Source organism: Dermacentor andersoni, chromosome 4 (assembly GCF_023375885.2).
Source record: "Dermacentor andersoni chromosome 4, qqDerAnde1_hic_scaffold, whole genome shotgun sequence".
NCBI lineage: Eukaryota > Metazoa > Arthropoda > Arachnida > Ixodida > Ixodidae > Dermacentor > Dermacentor andersoni.
In genome coordinates, this window is record NC_092817.1 from 39097194 (window position 1) to 39118337 (window position 21144).

General features: G+C 48.6%; 1 protein-coding gene across 1 annotated transcript in view; it reads left to right on the plus strand.

Moving 5' to 3' along the window:
- Window positions 1–126: 126 nt before the first annotated feature.
- Window positions 127–21144, plus strand: part of LOC126536958 (multifunctional protein ADE2-like) — a 39353-nt gene continuing 18335 nt past the window's right edge. Inside the window, exons 1-2 of the mRNA XM_050184035.3 lie at window positions 127–258; window positions 3457–3657. Coding sequence (XP_050039992.1) covers window positions 252–258; window positions 3457–3657 — 208 coding nt within the window. The 5' untranslated portion in view covers window positions 127–251. The remainder of the gene's footprint in view (window positions 259–3456; window positions 3658–21144) is intronic.

The window sequence follows — 21144 nt, forward strand, 5'->3', positions numbered from 1 at the left end:
GCGCCTATCAGTTGCGCGGCGAGCCGCCTGACGTCTCCGATCCTCCTCGCGGAGCCGCCTCCTCTCTCGGCCACTATTCGCGCGCCGCTACTGAAGCCACGTGTTGAGCCCGATCGCGCCTCTCCTGACACCGTGGGTCAATTTGCAGCTCCCCCTGAAAAGGCGGCACTTGGAGCTGCTCTTGTTTTAGGCAGGCCTGTCGATTGTCTCCCTCCGCATTTGCTCGCACCTCCGCCAAGGTCGCCGACATCATGGCTAGTGAGTAGCATGCTCGCATATTTACTGCGCCGTTGGAATGCCCCCGCCGCGAATGTTCATTCCCACGCTCCTCGACCGCGTGCGGCGCCCGCAGAAATTGAAGCCGGTGACGCCGTTCGAACTCGCGTTGGCCGCGTCTTTCGACGCGTAGTGCAAGGGTTGCGCGCATCTATGATGCGCACTCACGAGGGGATTTCGATCGCGTCGTCTACTCCGCCGTCTGGGTGGGTGTGGCTTTCCGTAGGCGCGGTTTGTTTTAAAAGCGCGAGAACATGCTACTCCTCAAACCGGATTGCTCCTTGCCGCCGGCCTTGTGCGTTTAACGCATGCGGTTACTGTTTTGGCGCTAAAGGAAACAAAAGGCTCTTGATCTTGTTTACGCACCATGTCGGGCTCGTTCGTTTTCCTCCGTGCGTCTCTAAATTCCCAAGTATGTGCAGCTGCATATTCGCCGTAACTGTACCAGCTGGTATTTGTCGAAATTTCGCATATTTTTGCTGTTTCTCGAAGACGTCCGAAATCCCGTTTAACCGAACCCACAAATTGTGGCATGTGTCGCGGAAGATATTTAGGTGCTCGAATAGTGCGTTAGGCCGACCATGTTTGCCGCGCGTTCGTCAGATAGCAAAACGTTGCCTTCACCCTTCTTATAAACGACCGTTTCGTGCGACTTTTCTCGGTCGTTATCCTTATTATGTGGCAGTGGCATTTTGGCTTTGACTAAGAGCCATTGGCCGTTTTTCTATCCCTCTTCTTGTACAGCTACTTCAGCGTGTGCTGCAGTACTGTAATAAACAAGTTCTGTGTCACATTATAGCAAATTGCGGAAAAAAAGTTACGCAAGCTTTACTCTGTGTGCAGCGCAAGTCAACACGGAAGCCGCAAAAAGAACTAGACCCTCTTCCTTACTGCGCAGTCCTACGCGGTGTCTGACTAACGAAGGCACATCTCGATTCACCTTCATCTATAGATCTTGCCATACCGTAGGATTTCGTTCCATAGCACGTACGGCAAGTTATGCTGCTTACAGGAGGATCGATTCGCGCGCGCATATATATATATATATATATATATAGTCAGCTTCGACGACAGTATGTGGGCCACTGACCGAAGAGGAGAGACTACTTCAAGCAGGAAAAAACAGTTCATGCTGGAGGCGTTAATTGACCTTTCGGATAATTTGACCAATATTTGCGAAACTTGCAGTTCCACAGGGTTCGAATTGGCGGGAGTGTGTGTGTGTGTGTGTGTGATCACAAATGTACGCTGACAACTCGTCGGAGGCATCATACAAGGCGCCTGCCATTAAGACGTTGCAAAAAATGATACTTGCACTCGTAAGTAGTAAGTAGTGTGTCACTCCCTGACAACTTCCTGCTGCTATGAAGGGAAAGCTACGGGCACGCGGCTGCTGTACATGTGTTACCGCGCCAAGTAGTCCGGCAGCGTTTCACAGTACTTTCGGTTGCTCGGAAAGGACGCTGAAACGACGCAGCTTCCACGTGCGACTTTTTCGCGTTGCCCCAGACGCGGAAGGGCAAAGCCACAAAAAGTAGACCTTTACACTCAGTGGTGTGTGTTCTGTCTTATTTAACCGTTGCTAAAAAGGTGTTTGTTTTGTCTTCCCCAGCCTAAACTAACGTGGACTAAAAGGCGAGGCTCTTTTTCAGAAGCGCTTTCACTTGTGCACGCTTTGCCTTCGTAGCTTTCCATTCATGGTCACAGAAAGTTGTCCGCGAGTATAGAACATATACATTTTTCTTCTGGCACACTCTCATCAGAACTGAAGGCTTAGGCCAGTGCTCCCAAAAAGCATCCGTGCTGAAGGCCATATTCGCGTTACTAAGATTAAGATTCCTGAGATCTACGGGCCTTCACGATAGATCTTAAGAAGGCCGCCCCCTACCGCTCTATAGCGTACGCGTTTTGTTCGTGCTCGTCTCTTTTTCTCTCTCCAATTTCCGCTCTTTTCCCCCGTGCAGAGTAGCCAACCGGATCCGAACTATACCTTTGGTTACCTCCCTGCCTTTCTATACATTCTCTCTCTCTCTCTCTCTGTAGCACACTCTCACCATTACATTGGTGGAAACTAAAGAACCCGGTAATATTGAACCTGCTGTGTCTCGATCATTAGTGTCATATATATATATATATATATATATATATATATATATATTCAAGCTATCGTGCATCCCAGTTAACGTTAGCCAAGCTGTTGAACGAAAATAAAGATTAAAAAGATACGGTGCAAATTACAATTATAAAACATATACTATGTTCTATCGGTCGTCGGAACTATGTCGACGGAACACGGCGGTCTTAAGATTGTATCTTAACTGCACCGTGCTTTTTAAGTTTTGTTTCGTTTAATAGGCTAACGTTAGCTATGTATTTCTACTTTCCATATCGCAGCATCATTTGTCACCGCTTGCCCTCACTTTTATACAGTGGCCACCTTATGAAGGCTATAAATACTAATTTAGATATTTAAAAAAAGGATAAAGAAAAACGCTTCTGTTCCATTGAAATTTGGAGACTTGCGCGCGACGTGGACGCGCGGACGATCACTCGGTGCACTTTGGCTCCTGTGTCCTGAAAACGCACGGCGCAATAAGACCGACCAAACTGCTTTCTTGCTGAAACCCTAGACAACTCTATGCTCGCAATTATAGAAATTTCAGAGGTGCTAGCAGATACAGCGACAACGAAGCAATCTTCGCACCTAAGTGAACTTCCCCGTAACGCGAGACCGGCAGAAGGGAAATTCACCATGTGAATGGGCAACTTCAAAGATTGGACCGCTGTAGCTGTACAATAGCACGTTATAGACTGAGCAAACGCATTGTTTGTTTCACCTGCCCTCTGTTGTAACATTATAGTGCATGTATATATGGATACATGCCTGCTTCTTTCGCCTCAATTTACGTAGTAACCGATGTACATGTCTTCGTAAGGCATATATCGGTCGCGAGATTCCTGTTCGTTATCAGACATTCCCGGACGAGTTGCGAGACATGCGGGGGATACGAATGAAGCCGTCTAAACTGAAACCATCTGCAGGTTGGGACTGCGGTGATGCAGGCTCGAGTTTTACGCGACCTTCGAGACGTGGCTGGTGTTTATACGCTTGCACGTATCTTTATGCCTGTGGAATTCGCAGCTTAAGTACCGGCGCTCTATTTGTGCGTTCTGCCGCAGGCGGTCTACGACTGGGCAACAAGGTAATCGAAGGAAAGACCAAGGTTGTGTACGAACTTCCGGATGAGCCGGGAAACGTGGTCCTAGTGTCCAAGGACCGCATCACGGCCGGCGATGGGGCTCGCGCCCACGACCTCCAGGGCAAGGCGGCCATCTCGAACGCAACCGCTGCGAGCATTTTCACCCTGCTCAACAACGCAGGTAAGCAGCTGCAAGTCATTCAGCAGCGCGAAAGGGAACCGCGCTTCAGCTCGGCAGGTCCGAAAAGATAAGGGCGGATGTTTGCATGTGCCATATAGTTTTCGTGCTGGACAGTCGAACTGGATCTCGGAATGCTTAAATATTCTACGTTTAGACAAGATATCTTCGCTTTCTAAATCAAATCTACGTGTTTCCTGCAATATATTTCAGCACAGTTGTGCGCTTCAAAGTAAACATTTGACGCATCTATAGCTGTTGTGTGATCGGAATCAGCCAGTCTTTTTTCGAAGCAGACTTGGTCACGGACACTTTCTTACATGTGAACCCCCCACTGTCCGCGCCAGGGTTTTGTGGGAGAGCAGGGGTGAGGGTGAGGGGGGGTTCTCACTAAACACGACTCACAATTTTAGTTGTGAGTGCAGGGGGCCATTCCATCCCTTCGCACCCCGTGGTGATAGGAGGGAGGCGATAGGGACGCAGGAAGTGCGCCTCCCCACCCTCCCGCTTTCTCCCTCCTCTCGGGCGTCTCTCGTAGCCCGTCTTTGTCGTTTTGGGACGTTGAACCCCGTAATTTGGCTTTTCTTTCTTTATTTAATCATTCCTTACCGTTGGGCAATACCCAAAATCAAGCACACGTTCGGGTACCTCTTCCTGGTTTACAATGCGTCTCAGCGTACTGCCGCTGTCAGTGCATCTGTAATGGTGTTCTGCTGTGAAGGTAGTCCATGCGACAGCATGGAAACTTCTGCGAGGCGGTTGGTAGTGCATATCTCGACTCCCTTCTAGCGAGTGTCGTCCTTCCTCGCCTATGCGCAGCTGTTTTTTTTTTTTTTTTTTTCCCAGCGAATGACACTTGAGCGGAGAGCTATTATCTCCTTCAGCCGTCTAGGGGAGGCGATAAAAATCGTCTGGCTAGGCTCTTTCGTGCCGGTTCCCGCTGTCGCCTCAGAGACACTGCGGAGTGTAACGATGGGAGGGCTTATACAATCTCCACGCGACACGCCACGCAGATAAGCAACCGCCGACACGACGGCTGCGCGATCGCGATTGGCGACGGGAGAAAGCCCTTCGTGTATGCGCGGCGGAAACCCGCGCAACCCCGATGCCTGGTCCTGCAGAGTTTAACCCTTTTGCAAGAAGCTCAACCTGGATTCTGTTAGGGTCATTGTTGAATTCCGCCATATTGTCTCGTGTTGGCTCACCTATGCCCTCTGTTTGGTTCAGAGCACCGACGTGGCGGAATTCGACAATATGGCGTCCAGAAACCAACCCGGACAGTGATTCCGGGTGATAGCGATTTCTGTCGACGGATCCGAGAACTTCCCCTTGCACCGGTGTGGTTCGTGAGGCTTTAACAAGACACGAAATGAAAATAGCTTGGCTCTTTACAGCTCTCAGACGGCAGACTTTAACCGAAAGTCACGGTTTGATACGATAGGAATCCATGCATTAAAAAAAAAAAGTTAGCATCTCTGTGATGTCAGGTCGGTGCCAAAAGTCTGACGTCGCACGGGGCTGCTTAGTGAATTAGAAGATGGCCACGCCATTTTCGGCTTCTTTGAAGTATATAGCTCCCTGTGACGTCAGAACGTAACGAAGAGCACTGTACTTCCTAGCAAGACATTTGCCTGGTAACTTTCATTGGCTCTTCCTTCAGAATAGTGTACTAATTGTTCTAGTACTATATACTACAGAACGAGTGAAATCCACCAAGAGACAGTGAAATGCGGAGGTCGCGCAGGAAAGCAATCGTTGGCGCAGGCTGGTCGTGATGGGAATTGAAAAGAGGACGTGTGGCCTTAAATTGCAAGTTCCTCCGTTGTTAAATATTTTTTTTTTTTCGCTGAACGAACGAACGAGCGTCGAGAGTTGTACAACCACGTAACATACCAGTTCAGCCTGACTTTTTTTAAAGCTTTGCTTTCCCTTCAAGGCCACTTTGCGCCGCAAAGCAATATTTCTAGTGACTAAACTTTGGAGCACATATCCACTTAAAATGCATTAAGAAGAAGCAATCTGTGCTGTCACATCAGATCCTTCGTATGTTGCTTCAAACAACTTTGCTGAGAACTCGTTAAAGTGTATGCTTCGGTAACAGGTTGCTACTGGCGGATCCAAAGCGGGAGCTTTCCATTAAAGAGCTTACAGGCGGGTCAATGTGCCATACGCGCAGTGCTTGGCGCAGTTCGTTAGCATTTACACAAGGCCGGCGGGTGTCTTACTATGTATCCAAGTAGTAATTGCAGACTCTCAGGTAGCATGCCGGCTCTATGGGGAGAGTCCCACGCTGCGTTCAGAAAATTCTCGTGGATACGATAGCCCACCATGCAGCACATTTGATTTGGTGCCCGGGCCATGAGGGCCTGGCAGGTAACGAAAGAGCGGATAGCGCGGCTCGCGAACTTAACCACCGAACGGCTACTCCGTCTCAACCCCAACCCCAATGTCAGTTTCCCGACAAACGGCGTGACATCCTAGAACACCATCGTCGCGAGCGACGGGCATGCGCCTCCCCAATCGAGATCTGTATGACGGGGACTCCCACGATTTGCGAAGAATCCAGACAGACGCGTATCGAAGTCTACGCCGACTACACGCCATGTCCCCCAGCCCACCCCCACATGTGCCCGTGGTGCGGAGGCAGGACAGGACCACTCTCGCCCACATCTCGTCGGGATGCGAATCATCTCGGCCCCACCAAGATCGGTCCACCGGTCGAAACTGTTGAAATTAAATACTTGTTCTGTTTACCTGGTAGCACCGTTCAAGTTCGTTACGTTTGAAAGGCAGCCTGAAGAATTCCTCTTTACCTACTATAATATATATATATATATAAGCCGGTTTGGATAATTTTAGCCCGTAGAAACCGATCACTTTGTTTGCCACACATAAGTGTAAATATCTGCGTTGACAGAAGAGCGGTTACCCTACAGATTAGGTTAAAGCAGCAAGTAAACGACAACATTACAAAATGAAGCGGGGACAATAAATCAATAGCTCGAATAAATTCAGCAACAACCTACAACCTCAAGGAAACGTGCATAGATCTACCATCTCGACGTACAGAGCTATCTTATTTTCCATTGGTCGGCCAGAATTTTTTTTCTCCTTGTCATTCGCGCATCTGAACGAATCTTACCGTTCTCGCGACGGCAGAATTTGACCATGATATGCGGGCATAATTATACAAGTCGAACAAACTTTATACATGCCAAATTGTACGAAAGCATTATCAGGCTGTAAATTACTCGCATCGCCAACGTTGCACGCCCACATACGTTCGCAATAATGATCTTTTTCCGCGCGTAGTGGCCGTGACACGTTGCGTCTCCCGTACAGAGGCCAGGAGAGATACCGCGAGACAGCATCGCTGCAGGGTTGAACGCCCATACGAGGACAAAATAAAGAGCATCTGCCGAGTGTGTGCTTTGTGTACGTTTGCTTTCCTAGATAAGTGGCTGGCCGACGTAACTTGTATACATACTCCTGTGCGAATGCACTACAGTAAAGTGCGCTCGGGGAGCTCATGTATACTCTTGTGTCCAATTGTTCTGCAACGTGTTCCCCGAGGAACACTAAAGATCAACACTCAATAGGTTTAGACTGTAAAAGTTTATCCTCCAAATCTCTATTTTCAATCATGTGGCGGGAAACGGTCAGTGACTAGCGGAGAGAGGCAAGAGCAAACTTTCCTTTTAATTTCGCGGCAGAACTTACCGCACGGCCACTACGTCAGTGTGACGTCTCGATCTTGCCTTTCGTTTCTGAATCATGTCTGGCTTATTCGGACCAACTCTCATGGTAAGAGCGACCTTTTAATTTGTTTCAGAAACGTTGATTTGCTAATACATACAAACTTAATTCCCCCTGTTTAATATTTCAATTTTCTTATCTTTTTTAAATGTTATGTAATGTTTTGCTGATGAGACCCTGTAACAGCCGACAGGTCAACGATATGAATAAATAAGACAAATGTTTAGATCACGTCAGACGGTCAGATATGTGTACGGAATAGTGGTCGTATAGTGACGTTGATAGTTCAGGCCATACGTGGCTGTCAGAGGCTTGAAGATACGTCTCCACGAGTCCGTCAATTTACCCCCTCGCACAAATGCGAGCAGAACGATACGATTTTTTCTTTTCTTTTTTTCGCAGCGCGCAGCGCCTGACGCACGGAATTGTATAGTCCTCTAATGGTGATCCGCAAACACGGCCAAGAAATCCTCTCATCGATCGACCTGTTCGCTGACAGAGAAAGCGTGTTTCCGACGACCCTGTTTATTAAAAAATGTGAAGTTCGACACACCGTTTCCTTTCCGATTCGGATTCACAGCATGATGTGGTGGACATCATAATTTGTGCTCTAATCGTCCACATAATCATTAATTTTCGCTAATAGATTTAGAAGGCATGGTTTAATTGCAGAATTGGAGATCAACTATAGTACGCAAAAGCATAACCATTCGCTATAGAATCGTCGCTTTCCAGAAATGCGGACTCAAAGTTCGCGGCGAAGGGAGTTACCTTATTTTTCAGCAACGTGGAAACATAACTGGAGCAGCAATTTCTCGGCAACATTTTCTCATGCGCGGTTGTGCTCTGCGTGTCTACTACGAGTCGACTTTAAATAATTTCGCCGGCGAAACTGCGGAACACAATCACTTCGTTAGCTCTTCTCTCTGGCTGACTTCAACTCTGCAACTGCGACGTGCCCTGCCTCCACGAGACATTAGTTAGTCAGCTAAAACGGCTAACTAATAAGCGCATTGGCGCTTACTGCAAGTTCACACGCACAGCGGTCCGTCACGACTGATACAAAATTAAGCGCAAGAAAATAAAACGGGCAATAATAATAAAAAAATTCACGCAGTAAGTAATCTGGGGGTTGTCTAAGTATGCGTAAGCGTTGTTCCACTTGCTCATTTCCACTCAGCTCTGTATTACTGTCAATGTTTTGAAACTTCTTCCGACCAGCATAAACGACAGAGCTGCGACGACACGAACTGCATGCATGCTGCGGACGGCGGCGCAAGGCGAATTGATGACGCAAACAAACTACCGCAGGTGGCAGCGCCAGGCGCGCTGCGATCATTATAAGCCGTTATCGCTCTTTGGCGCCTTATCAATCTGCGATGAACCGTTATTCACCGTAATCAACCGCGCTCCGGCGGCGGCTGTATGCGTATGGCGCGGCCGCGCAGACCCTGCTGCTTAGTTCACGTTGAAGCGAGACGCGCGGGTCCTAGCTGTCTTGAAAGCGATCTGGGATGGGGAAACAGTGCGCCGAGTGCTGATAGTTTCTTATTGGGCGCTGTGTTCTCGTTGCTCGGTTCGCGTTGAAGCGAGAGGCAGCACGAAAGCGAATTCGCTCGCGCTGCAGGCCCTGTCTTGAAAACGACCGTCTTAGGTGACGGACGGACGGGTTTCCCTCGATCAATAGGCATTGAAATTCTCACGCATTCTACGCAACGCAACATTCTACGCAACTGGCGTTTACTGATCACACAACGCACTATGAATCTTGGTTAGCAAACCATTTTGTCTGTCTCTCTCCTTGCTCGACCGTCCTTTTTTTTTTATGTTAAGAGACGGTCGTTGCTGATACAGTGTACATATATATGCCTTCATTTTCTTGTACGTCTGCCTTCGTTTCTGAGCTTTTTGCCCCCGCAACACATGTCGAACCAAATATCGCAGCGTATAGTCACGATAAGCAAATCTGCAAGTCTTGGCAACTGAGAAAGTGTTTCAGGTTCTTTTGAAAGGGCACCCAATTGGAGCGTGCAAAAACAAGTGCGAGTCTATTATACGAGGCGAAACAAACAAGCAACTGTTGTAAGTCCCGCAGGATCCTGATTGCCGCAGACGGCGCCTGCTCGCGCGCCGTGATAAGATAGTCGACGTCCTCTGCACTCTTTAGATTGCCGCTCATGGGAGGTCTACCGTCGAAAAACCGTCTGTGGATGGGCCTCTGCTTGTGGGGGACAGTCGTGGAGTGTTTCCGAGACTGACCTCTCGTGATCATTGTGTAGATAATGGCTATACGCACTGCCCGCATATCTTTTGCCTGATCCAAAGCAAGTTTTGCAGTGTCCCCACTGCACTGAGGCGATAAGACTGACCTTTCCTTTTTGCTGTATAGTGTTATTTGCGCAGAGGCTTGTGTGGCTATCAAAATTTTCTTTGTTCTTGAAACCGCGTGTTTCTGACATTTTTGGACTCAAGTGCTCAAGGATTCTCCCTTTTCCTGAAACCTGTGCATGCTGCTAGCGTACATGCGCCAGCACAGCTTAAATGCGCAGGGAAGAGGAACACCATGTTAAACGAGATCCGCAAAACTTCCAGGACAGCGAAAACGTGTCTTGCGGAGACTTGCTGAGCCAGGAAGGGCGATAAAGCGAAAGGCGTGTGGTGACGCCATCTTCCCGCACCAAAGATGCCCGTTACGTCCTGGATTTGCACATCCCCCTGCTAGGGATTAGCATTTCGCCGATAAAGGATTGTACCGTATTCTAAACAAACCGAAGGCTCAGCCTATAGCAAAATTTGACAACTTTTATCGTGCAGGAACAGCCCGAACGCGCAAAAATATTTTAGAATTCGTGACGTATAACAGCGAAGCACCGGCGCTGCGGGTTACGCGTGAAAACTCAATAAAGTTGGCTGCGGCTTTCCGCGATTAGTCAACCGTTTTAGAGGGAAAAAAGAAAACTCTCTTGACAGGATATTTGACGATACTAAACTGTTTTTGCGTTGCTTTGTGCATGATGTCCATTTAAGTGGATAGTGTGAGGAGTGTGTGGAGAAGTATAGCTTTCTTTCTGCTGCTAGTTATAGTTACACGTGCCATAAATGGGGGATTTTTTTTATTTTATTTTTTCTAATACAGCAAAAATCTTTGCGTTGCAGTAAATTGCAATGTGGGAATGTTCCTCTTTTACTATTCGAAGGAGATCATTCTTTATGAAAGCACCCAGAACCATACCGGCGTTACCGAGTCAACTTTCCTTGAATGGCGCGTCTTTTCAGGGTCAACTGTGCTGAGTTTTATTTGTTGGTACATATACATAAGGCAAACATTGCAGCGGCTAGGGTGCGAAGAAAAAGGGGATAAGGATAACACCACGGTTTTCTGCACAAATGGACAGACGTGAACGAACTTGCACCCTATATTGATGCTTTGTACACATATATGCTAGCCAAACATATACATGCAAGCTGGAAATTGACTTCTGTGTGCAGATGAAGATAAGAAATGGCTTAGCTTCCAGATGTACAGCTGGCGCTGAGTCGTCTGCGGCTGTTCGCTCGTAGTACGTCGACCTTGTAGTGCGATATCTCTTCGGACGCATTGGTCATTATGTAATGGCTGCGCGATTGTATCGATATTGCGAATGTCCATTTTTAGAGCTACAAGTAAAAGGTCGCAGGCTACCAGCTTTACTGTATGCAGCGCGCACTGGATAAGTCCCACAGTACAAGAAAACGTACTTAACTTTGATAGAGGAGGCACTGGTTGACAGCATGTATAAGCAGCAATATATAAAGTGGACGCAGCGGAGGCTTGGAGGCCTTCAAACTGGCCAGAGAAATCCGATTTTCATGTAGCGAGACCATAGGTCGCTAAAACAAACGCAATTCACTCAGACTCGCTCACAATATGTATCTTTTTTCACTCACCAAAATTCTACTCAGCCGGACTCACCGAGTCTCAACTCGCGAATCAGTCAGAGTCTGAGTGATCGACTCATGAGCTATGGTATTCCGGCCTAACTGCTTCTGTTTCTTTTCTCATTTGCTGTAACCCACTCCACTCTTCAATGCCTTTGGCCCTGAGAGTAATAATAAATAAAGTAAATAACTAAATATGCGTGTAGAGTATTGTGGAGTGTGGAGTGAGCGTATTGAACCGATCGGCTCGGATGGCTATAGGCGCTCTCGTGCGGTTTGCAAGGTCGCAGGTTCGATTGCCGGACGCGGCGGCCGCATTACGATGGGAGTGAAATTCTAAGCCGTTCGTCCATCGAGCTTTCTTTGGTGCATATATGTTAAAGAACTAGCTAATATGCGATCTTTTGCTACCTAACTAATGCAGTGGCTATTCGGAGAGGACAACCTATACCATGGTGCAATTTGGTGTCACACGTACGAGTTATCGTTCTTGGACCTGAAGCGATCGAGTCGTCAGCGAACTGGAGACCGTTTCAATTGAAGTATATTTCGCAATGCCTATAGGTGCAGTTACGTACATAACCAGGAGTAGAAGCAGTAATAGTTTTTCAGCACGTTGCGTCAGCATGGCGTTCGGGAAAATTGGCGATTAGAGAGTGCCTCGGGGGAGGCGCCGTATATTATTACATAGCGATCGGTTAGCAGCGCCACAAGGAGCGTCAAGTAGGTTGAGCGCTGCGCGGTCTTGCGGAATCGCGCGACAGCGAACGGGGGAGAACGCATTTGCTCGCGAGATCGGGTGAGAGACGCACGCTGCGACCATCTTTGTCGTCACTGGCGAGGGCGCCGGGTATCTGGGAGTTTTTCCGTCCTTGGGACGCCCAGGAATTCGTTCGGCGGCAGCCAGTTCGCCTCTCGCGCCCCTTCGCTGATAAAGTCCTTTCGTGTCTGCGAAATACGCAGGCCTGCGGTGCACCACCGTGTCCCGGAGGGTGCTGCAAGTGTATGCTCCCACTGAAGTGTACAAAGCGTGCTGCTCGCTTTGAAATGCCTCCTCAGAAGCGCCGGTTCTGCGCGGAAAAAGCGTTTATGCGCGCCTGTATACCTGTATCACTCGTGCCTTCTTTTCTTCCGCAGAAAATAAACAAAGGCGCTCGAAGGGTTATTGCGAAGCAGAAAGGCCGCGCTTTCTCTCTCTCTCTCTCTCTCTCGACCAGAACAGCGCAAAGCAAGCAGAAACAAGTGCGTATCTCGCGCACTCGCTTGAAAATTCAGATAACGTTTATGGTACCGTTTCATCACGGCTTCCGGCTGAAATGCGAGCGAGGCCTTTCTGCTTATATACCGCCCGATAACCATGCATGCAATTCGCCCTTGCTGCTCCACAATTTGCGTGCGACGATGGCTTTTTTTCTTTTGTTCACGCGCTTGGCGCCACCTGTTCGACCACGTGTTCCTGCATTATACCGCGGCTTCTTTGCTGGAAATGCTCGTGTTCGATTAAAAAAAAGAAGAAATCGGAGCGTTTCTGTAGTGCTTCTTCGTCCGATGCCTGTTTCTCCCATCCGACTTTTCAGCTATAAAAGCTCTGCTGCAACAAGATTGGGTAGCATACGTGTACGCCTCCTGTGTGGAAAATGTCGCAGATTTTATTACCGCGAACGCATTTGCCCCCTTCGAAGCCTAGTACTTTAATCGAGCTGCGCGGCGGTCTCATCGTTGTCGGAATTACGCCATCGTGTTTGCAGGTCAGGTTCCTCCCCGACAACCTGTATTTCTTGGCAGTGGACCAATATTATGGGCGCGTATATTGATAATGACGTTTACTTCACTGCGGGGGCACGTTTTTTCCTCCAGTCACACCATAGCGTGCAAGGTACAAAAAAAAAGCGATAAAAGAAAAACGTGACTTCTAGTACGAAAATACGTACAAGACGTGCAACTAGCCCTTTTCTGAAACGGGTCATAGCACTACAGCAGCTGATTTACATAAACCTGTTCCGCATGCAGGCCCTAGAAGGCGTTCGGGGACTCGTTTGCAGACGAGCTTTCGAGTTCGCGCTTTTGTGTGCGTTACGCCAGAAAGCTTTTCTGGCGCGCGCGCGCTGAGCTTGCGCTGTGTACGTGACGCAAGTGAAATCCTCCGCTCATCTGACGTCATTGCACGTGACGCACCTGCACGCACGCAGCACCTCGGGTTTCCGACGTATCTGGTGGCCTCTGCCCGCAGATGAGGCGGAGGGGAGGGGGGTATCGCAACTTTAGCACATATTTCCTGCGTAAAGGTGCGTTCATCACAGCCATCAGCCGTTGACGCTTCCTGCTGACTTCGACGTAGTGTCGGTTGGAAATCTTATGCGCTCGTCGGGGCGTATTCAAAGCCGCGCATGCTTTTGTTGCGCTGTCATGTGCGTGATGTTGTCCTGTAGTGGCTTTGTTGCGGCTTGAGCCATCGATAGCGCCAATTATACCCTCCCCCCCCCCCCCCCCCTTATTTAAAGCAGTGCTCGAATTGCATTCTATGTAAACGACATGGAGAGTACCTTTAACCTGAATTTCCACTCTCGGCTCTTTTGGGTTTTTGAAGTAGAACGTGAGGATCGAGCAACGGCGGGCTTTGCTCTTACGTGCAGAACAATGTAACGCCGGTGAAGAGGAACTTGCAGGTCAATCGTTCTAGCGAACGCGGCGAATATCAGGCGACCTTCGTTCGAAACCGTTCGAACGCGCTATAGATTCGTTTCCTTCTCCTTTGTCTGCGTTCACTGTTCGGAGATGCGTTCCGCACGTGTCCGATAATGATGTTGAACTATGTTTATATCACACACACAGGGTGTCCCAGTTAGCTTTAGCCAGAGTTTAAAAATATGCAAATGTCACCTGGCTGGACAGAACCAAGGTAATGTTTGCGTCGTCTGGAGATAAACTATTTTACAGCGAAAGCTGTATCTCGCGAACCTTCCGTATATTTTTTTTTTTTTTCGCGTCCGGCAACAGAAAAAAATCATGGCCGATTCTGGTGATGGCACATACACCTGCCCGCAGGTGTATGTGTTCCCGAGCCCGCAGGTGTATGGCACATACACCTGCGGGCTCGGGAACCTGTAGTGCGCCCTTGAACTAGTCTTGTCACACGTGAGACCCAAAGAGGTACCAGGCACAGGACTTAGCTGCAAATGCAAGCAGTTTCCCATCGTTCAAGCCAGCGCGGTCACTGTGCACTATAGTCTCAAGGCGCAACGTACTCGCAAGTGGTGCACGAGTTCGACAAGGAGCATCCACAGAAGCTATATAGTGTACGTGGCTCTGAGCCGATTCGCGGACGTGAACCGCCTGTTCCTCACGAATGCGAAGGGAGACCACACGTTTCACCATGCAAACGGAAACATGGAGAGAGCTCTGCAAGATGAGTTCAGGCGTTTGGAAGATCACCACCTGCCTACGATAACCAACACTTGCTAAGCACTACTGCAGGAACCGCATACGATTGCAGTTTCGGCATTTGAACATTCGTTCACTGAATCTGCATGCGGAAGGTCTCAATCACGATACAATCCTGAACGAGAAGCACGACCCGTATCTTTCCGAAACGTCGTCAGCTCGTTCGCTCTGCAGCCCAACGGCTGCAACGGAGTCTTGTGGGATGGCCGGGCGGATTCGCGCGCTGCAGGTGTTGCTATAAACGTAAAGAACGACATTCAAGTGCAACCGTTCGGTCTTGGGGATGAACAAAATGGTCACCGACTGCGTGGACGTTTGTGCTATACAAACGGAAGAATGAATGGTGATCTCCACGGCCGGTGTACAGCTCGCCCGCTACTTCCAAGTCCGAAATCAAGGAGTTTATGACCACGTATTTCCAGTGCTCATCAACGGAGACTTCAACGTGGACATTTCTAAGCCAGAGAAGAAATGGTTCATGCAATGCATGTTGGAAGAGTTTTGCCTGCAATGTTACTCTAACCCCATGATACCTACCTACCAAGCATCACCGGACGTGCGTTGATTTGATTCTAGCCAAGAACCTCTCCAGGGTGGCAGTCGAACCGCTGAGTGTATATCACAGTGGTCATAAAGCAATCGTGACTATACCCTGACAAAATAGTCTCAATGGAACATCAACCACGGTCTTATACTAAATGATCCAGTCAAACACTTCAACTCCCATCATCAGACGCTTCAAACAAATGACAACCATTTACACATGGCAGCGAAAGCTGACGACAGTCGAAGCTCTCAAACGAAAAGCAAAGTGATTTCGCTGCCGTTCCATCCCGGGCCTGGGGGTGCGGCCCGGATGCAGCCCGCTGAATGGCGGCCGTGCAGCAGTCGCCACTCGAGCCTCCGTGTAGTAGAAAACCAGGTGTCGGCGGCGGTGTCCGTAAGAAAAAAAAAAAATCGTACCGAACCACACCCGCACAGACCCTCCGCGTGCCGCAGAGGCGTTACTGAACTAATTTTCTCAAAGTAAAATGCGTCAAAGTATTCGTAAAGTTTGATTTACACACAACCTACAGACATGATAACGTCGGATTGTAATTGGAATATACGAGAAAACATAATTCTGTTACGCGGAAACTCAAACACAAATCCCTTTTCCAGCGATTCCACCAGTCATAGAGCGGCGCGCTCGGTTCCTTGCAACACCTCCAGATGGCGCTCGTCTGCGCGCATCCGCGGCCCACGCAGGAGGCCGCGTTTCTACCAGAAAGCTCGCCTAGCGTTCGCCGCCAGCATTTCGCGGTAAACATTACGGTTACATAAACACGCGTCGCTTTGATTGCGTTGGACTCACTGTTATGTGATCGTTGTAAGAGCACTCCGCCGGGCTGCTTATGATCAACAAAAGCATTGGGGAGAACAGAAATGACAAAACGCAACACTCGATCCCTCGCCTCCCGCTTTAATAAAGAAGCGAGGTTGACAGTCAAATCTATGGTCTCTGTCTATTTTGCCCGCTCCTAGCTGTCACTAAAAATTTGCACACACATGCTTATCGTTGTGCTTCCGTGTACAGAGATGGCTTGAAGGCCAGAAAGCTCGAAGGATATGTTCGTTGCTCTGGAAAATGGCTATGAATGGTTATAAATGGCTAGGAATGAATGGCGGGCCATTTATAATGTATACTAATAAATATAAAAGAAACTTTTCAACGTAATTAGCGACGTCTGCGTGATCGACGACGGAATATAATGTATTACTTGCCTCATACGCCCTTAAGCAAAATTACACACTTTGGGTCGTATCTTGCCACACAACAATAATCATCTGTCTTGTCCGCATTTCCTTTCTTTAATGATGCGATCCCGGTACTTCCAAGTCACGAACGGCATGCGCGTTATCAGCATGACAGATCATTCTCGACAGGAAAGTAGCGAGCGCAGCGTTTTCAAGAAAAGAAACGCAAGCAAGACACATGACGATTATTGTTTGGCAAATATACACGTTGTGTATATATACACCCCAATTCGTTGGCATATATACGTTGGCAATATATACATTGGCAGTATATACACCCCAAAGGGTGTATATACTGTGAATTACTATTGTGAATTAATAATACTGTGAATTAGGTGCCAACCGTTGAAGCGTTGAACAATAAATACTGTGAATTAGGTGCCAACCGTTGAAGCATGCAGGGGCTCCCAATTATTTAACTGCTACCGAAATATACGTAGAAAGCGACTACAATTAGTAGATTGAAATACGTACCGTAAAATGACTAAATAAAAAATTAATTGGCGTGATTGCTATTTTTCAGTTAAGCATATTGATTTGTAGTGGGAGTAATGGCTGCCTCGTGGAGTAATTTAGATCAAAGGTGAGAATTGTCTGCCACGGACAATATTTAAAAATCCGGTGCAGTTAAAATAACACACGTACACACAATAAAATTATAATATAATTATGAATATATAGACAATAATTAATGAAAAAGCTAATTGAATGTGTGTGTATGTATATATATATATATATATATATATATATATATATATATACATACACAAACATAGAGAGATATATAGATATAATTAATATGCGCTCTATATCTCGGTTTAGTAAGCTAGCTCTTGAGTAAGTGAGTGAATAAACTTTTATTTGGTCCAGCAAAGCGCGATAAAACGCGCACCCGGCTAATCCCACGACGGGACTGACAGATCTAGTCTGCTCTTGAGCTGTGTTTCAGTCGGGATAGGGGAAACAGCAGCTAGGAAATTCGGTATACACGACCTAGCCACGACGGCCCGACGACATTGCACGGCGCCGCTACTCTGGAAAGCAAGCGTGCTCGGTGGACGCAACGAACGGCCACGGAACCTCGCATCAGCAATCGACTGCCATTAACCCAAAGCGCGCGCTCACTCGAGGCCGCCGAAGATCGCTGGCACCACTACAACAAACGCCTATAACGAAAACAAGGAAGTACGCTGCAGCAGTAGTCGGAGGACGACAACACGACCTTGGAGAGTTTGCCGGTGCGCAGGGTTTCATTTTTTAACTGTTGTATGCTTTTTACTGACTCTCCAAGCACGGGTAAGGAAAAAGAAATGCGACTATTGCAGTGCGGAAGATGACGCTCGGTGAGCATGTAAAGCGATTGCCCCCACGACGCAGAAAATCCGGCGTCGGCGCCCTGCGCCTAGCGTCGACCGTCTTTTCGCGGAATACGATTCCGAACCACGGCCATGCAACCACGCAGGCCCTCCTCGCAGCGCGGAGACGTTGCCGAACTAATTGAATTTCTCAAAGCTAAACGAGTCAGAAAAATCGTAGGGTACGACTTACACACATTCTACAGACGCGGGAGCGTCGGATCGTAATTTGAATATACGAAAAAACTTAATTCTGTTATGTGGAAACCCAAACACAAAGCCCCTTTCAGCGTTTCTAAAAGTCGTACAGACACGTACGCGCTCGGTTCCTTACAACGCTCGGTTCCTTGCTACACCTCCAGATGGCGCTCGTCTCCGCCCATCCGTAAAGCCCCTTGATAATTTGAAAGTAGCGACACTCTCCTCCTCACGGCGCTTTCCTCCTCGATTCTCCTCGCCCGCCGGCTGCGCACGGCACGCTATTCCTCCTTGGCTCCCGCGGACGGGCCGCAGGATTCTATGGAGGTGTGTTATTTTGGGCCAGTTGCGCGCCCCAGTGGGGTTGAAAATTTTGAGAAATGCTAATAACAGCATCGATAATGCTGGAGGGAACGTTTATGAGGAGGTTGGTTTTTTCTTAAAGCCGTATGAGCGGGGTATACTGGTTTAAAGGGAGCTTTGAGGTGAGTTCTATACTCCAGACAATTTTTCTGCCACACGATCAGACGCGTTACTTCGTGCGTCTGATCTAGTATTTCTTGTGACACATCCCTTTGTGTGTGGCTTATTAAGCGAAAGCCTTAGACCTCTGTTTCAAGGTACCGTTGTGAGCTACAGAAAATATCACGTGACCGAAGGAAGGCGGGAAGCGAACCAAAGCATATGCAGCCGCGTATAAGAGATGATTAATGGTTAGCAAAGTAATGATTGATTAGGGATTGGATTAAGATGAATTCGCGTGTATTAAGGATGATTAAGGTGGATTAAAGTCGATGAAGGTGCATTAGGGTGAATGAAGGTGTGTTGATGTGCATTGAGGACGATCATAGTGGATTATGGTGAATTAAAGTGCATAAGGAAGGATAAGGGTGGATTAAGAGGGATTAAAGTGCATTACGGTAGGCTAGGGTGTACCAAAGTTACTGAGGAAGCATTACGGTTGATTAAGGAGGATTAAAGTGCATTAAGGAGGGTTAGAGTAGATTAAAGTCGATGAAGGTGGATTAGGGTGCATTAAGGAGGACTTTCATAGATTACGGTGGATTAAAGTGAATGAAGGAGGATTGAGGTCGATGAATGTTGTGGTCTTCCCCCGCGACGCTCACGGCGCGCACGCTCCGATTCCGCGCGCACCGGACGACCACCGCGGGTTCGAGCACTCCGAGCCGCCATGCGTGCAGGGCACCGCGCGCCCGCGCCTGCTCCGGCCCGCTCCGTGTGCCGACGCGCAGCTGCGCGCGTACGCGCCCCGCCGGCCCCTAGCTTAGGGGAAGGCGAGACCGCGCGCGCAGCAAGGGAGACCCTAGGCAAAGCTCTCGAGAAGCCAGAAAGTACATTTATTAAACTGGGAGTCAATACAAAAACACAATTTAACGTTACATCCGAATATGAATCTAATTACACAAAACATGGCCGAATGGTCGCCGGTGGCCGCTAATGGCGCACCGCGACAGAGAGAGAACACAGAAACGAGGAACAAAGAACCCCAGCAGTAAGAGGCTGCCTATCCTTCGGTCAGCGCCTGCCATCGTGCGCCCCACAGCAGAGAAAAGGGGAAATAGAGAGAAACGACAGACGAACAGACGGGGGCACGATCGGCAGACGCTGCCTCAGGACATCGAGACGACGGAAGAGTGCGCGCGCGCCCGCCGAGGCCGGGACCCCGACGAGCCGAAGTAACCATCGGCCGGCGGCGGACAAAGGGGGCCGCCGCCGGCAGAGAGGAACACGTACGCACCTTCAGACGCCCCGATGTGGTCTCCCCCGGGTCCCGTCTTGCGCGCGCTTACCCGGAGTGCACGCAAGCAGGGCCCGAATCCCGCCAAAATGTCGGCCAATGGGGAAAGCCTGTTGACCTTCCCGTGGGCGGGATGACAGCAGAGTGACAGTGTTTTATGACCCTCTGCCACCCCGTCCAGGCAAGGAGGAGAGGGACACGAAGACCCCCCCGGCAATACAACGCAATGGCCTCCACACAACCATCGCGAGAGCCTGAAAAACGCCGCGAGAGCCAAAAACCCCACATCCCTCCCTCCTTAAATGCTCCCTACCAATGCAAGGCTGTTGGCTCCGATGTCAGCCAAAGAAGAAAAGAAAACCAAGAACAAAGAAATAGTCATTACGTAGCCAATACCGGAGCTATCCATTGGCAGTTTGAACCTAAAATCACCAGCCCCCAAAACATAAATAAAAAAAGACATCAAAGGAAGAAAAGCAAGCTATTAGAATAAATTAAATAGGGACGTCTGAGGTACACAAAAGAAAGTCCACACGAACCCACGCTTTAACGCGAACATGTACAAGAAAAGCATCCACCGAAATAAATGTAACTGCAACAATAAAATACAAACGCTTCGAGGCACAATGACATTCGGACACAAACGCGGACAAGGGAAAATAACAAAACGTTGGCCTATAGCATCAATCAAAACAAAAGAGAATAACAAACGGGGTTCAAATGACGCACAAAGAATGTCCACGCTATAAATCTCCGGGGAGTCCAAACATGATGCACGCATGCCACGCGTGCGACTCCAAGCCACTTTACAGCGTCCGGCAACGGCCCCTGGTGCCGGTGCTTCTGGCGGTGACCACTCCATGGTACAGCCATGATCCGTGCCAATCGTCGTGACCGCACAGCCCGGTCCACTGCCCCGCCGTCGCCAGGCTTCGATCCAGGTCGACATCACCCGTTGACGCAACACGGCAGCAAAAACACACGCGAAACATTCCCGAAATGCAAAACACATAGATACAAATAAATGACTAACATAAAAGCAACACGAACCATACCTAAGGAAACACACACAAAAGCAAAATGAAGACGGCAATAGTAAGACACAGAGAAACGAGTAGCCTAACAAAGCAGCACTGAACAAAGGGAAAACAAGAACAGAGAAAGGCGGATAGCAGCCTGCCTGATTGCAGCGAAGCGGATAGCTGAGAGCTTTTTGAATAGAAAGGGGTGGCTGATCCAAAGTTGTGGATTCGCATAGGCATGCCT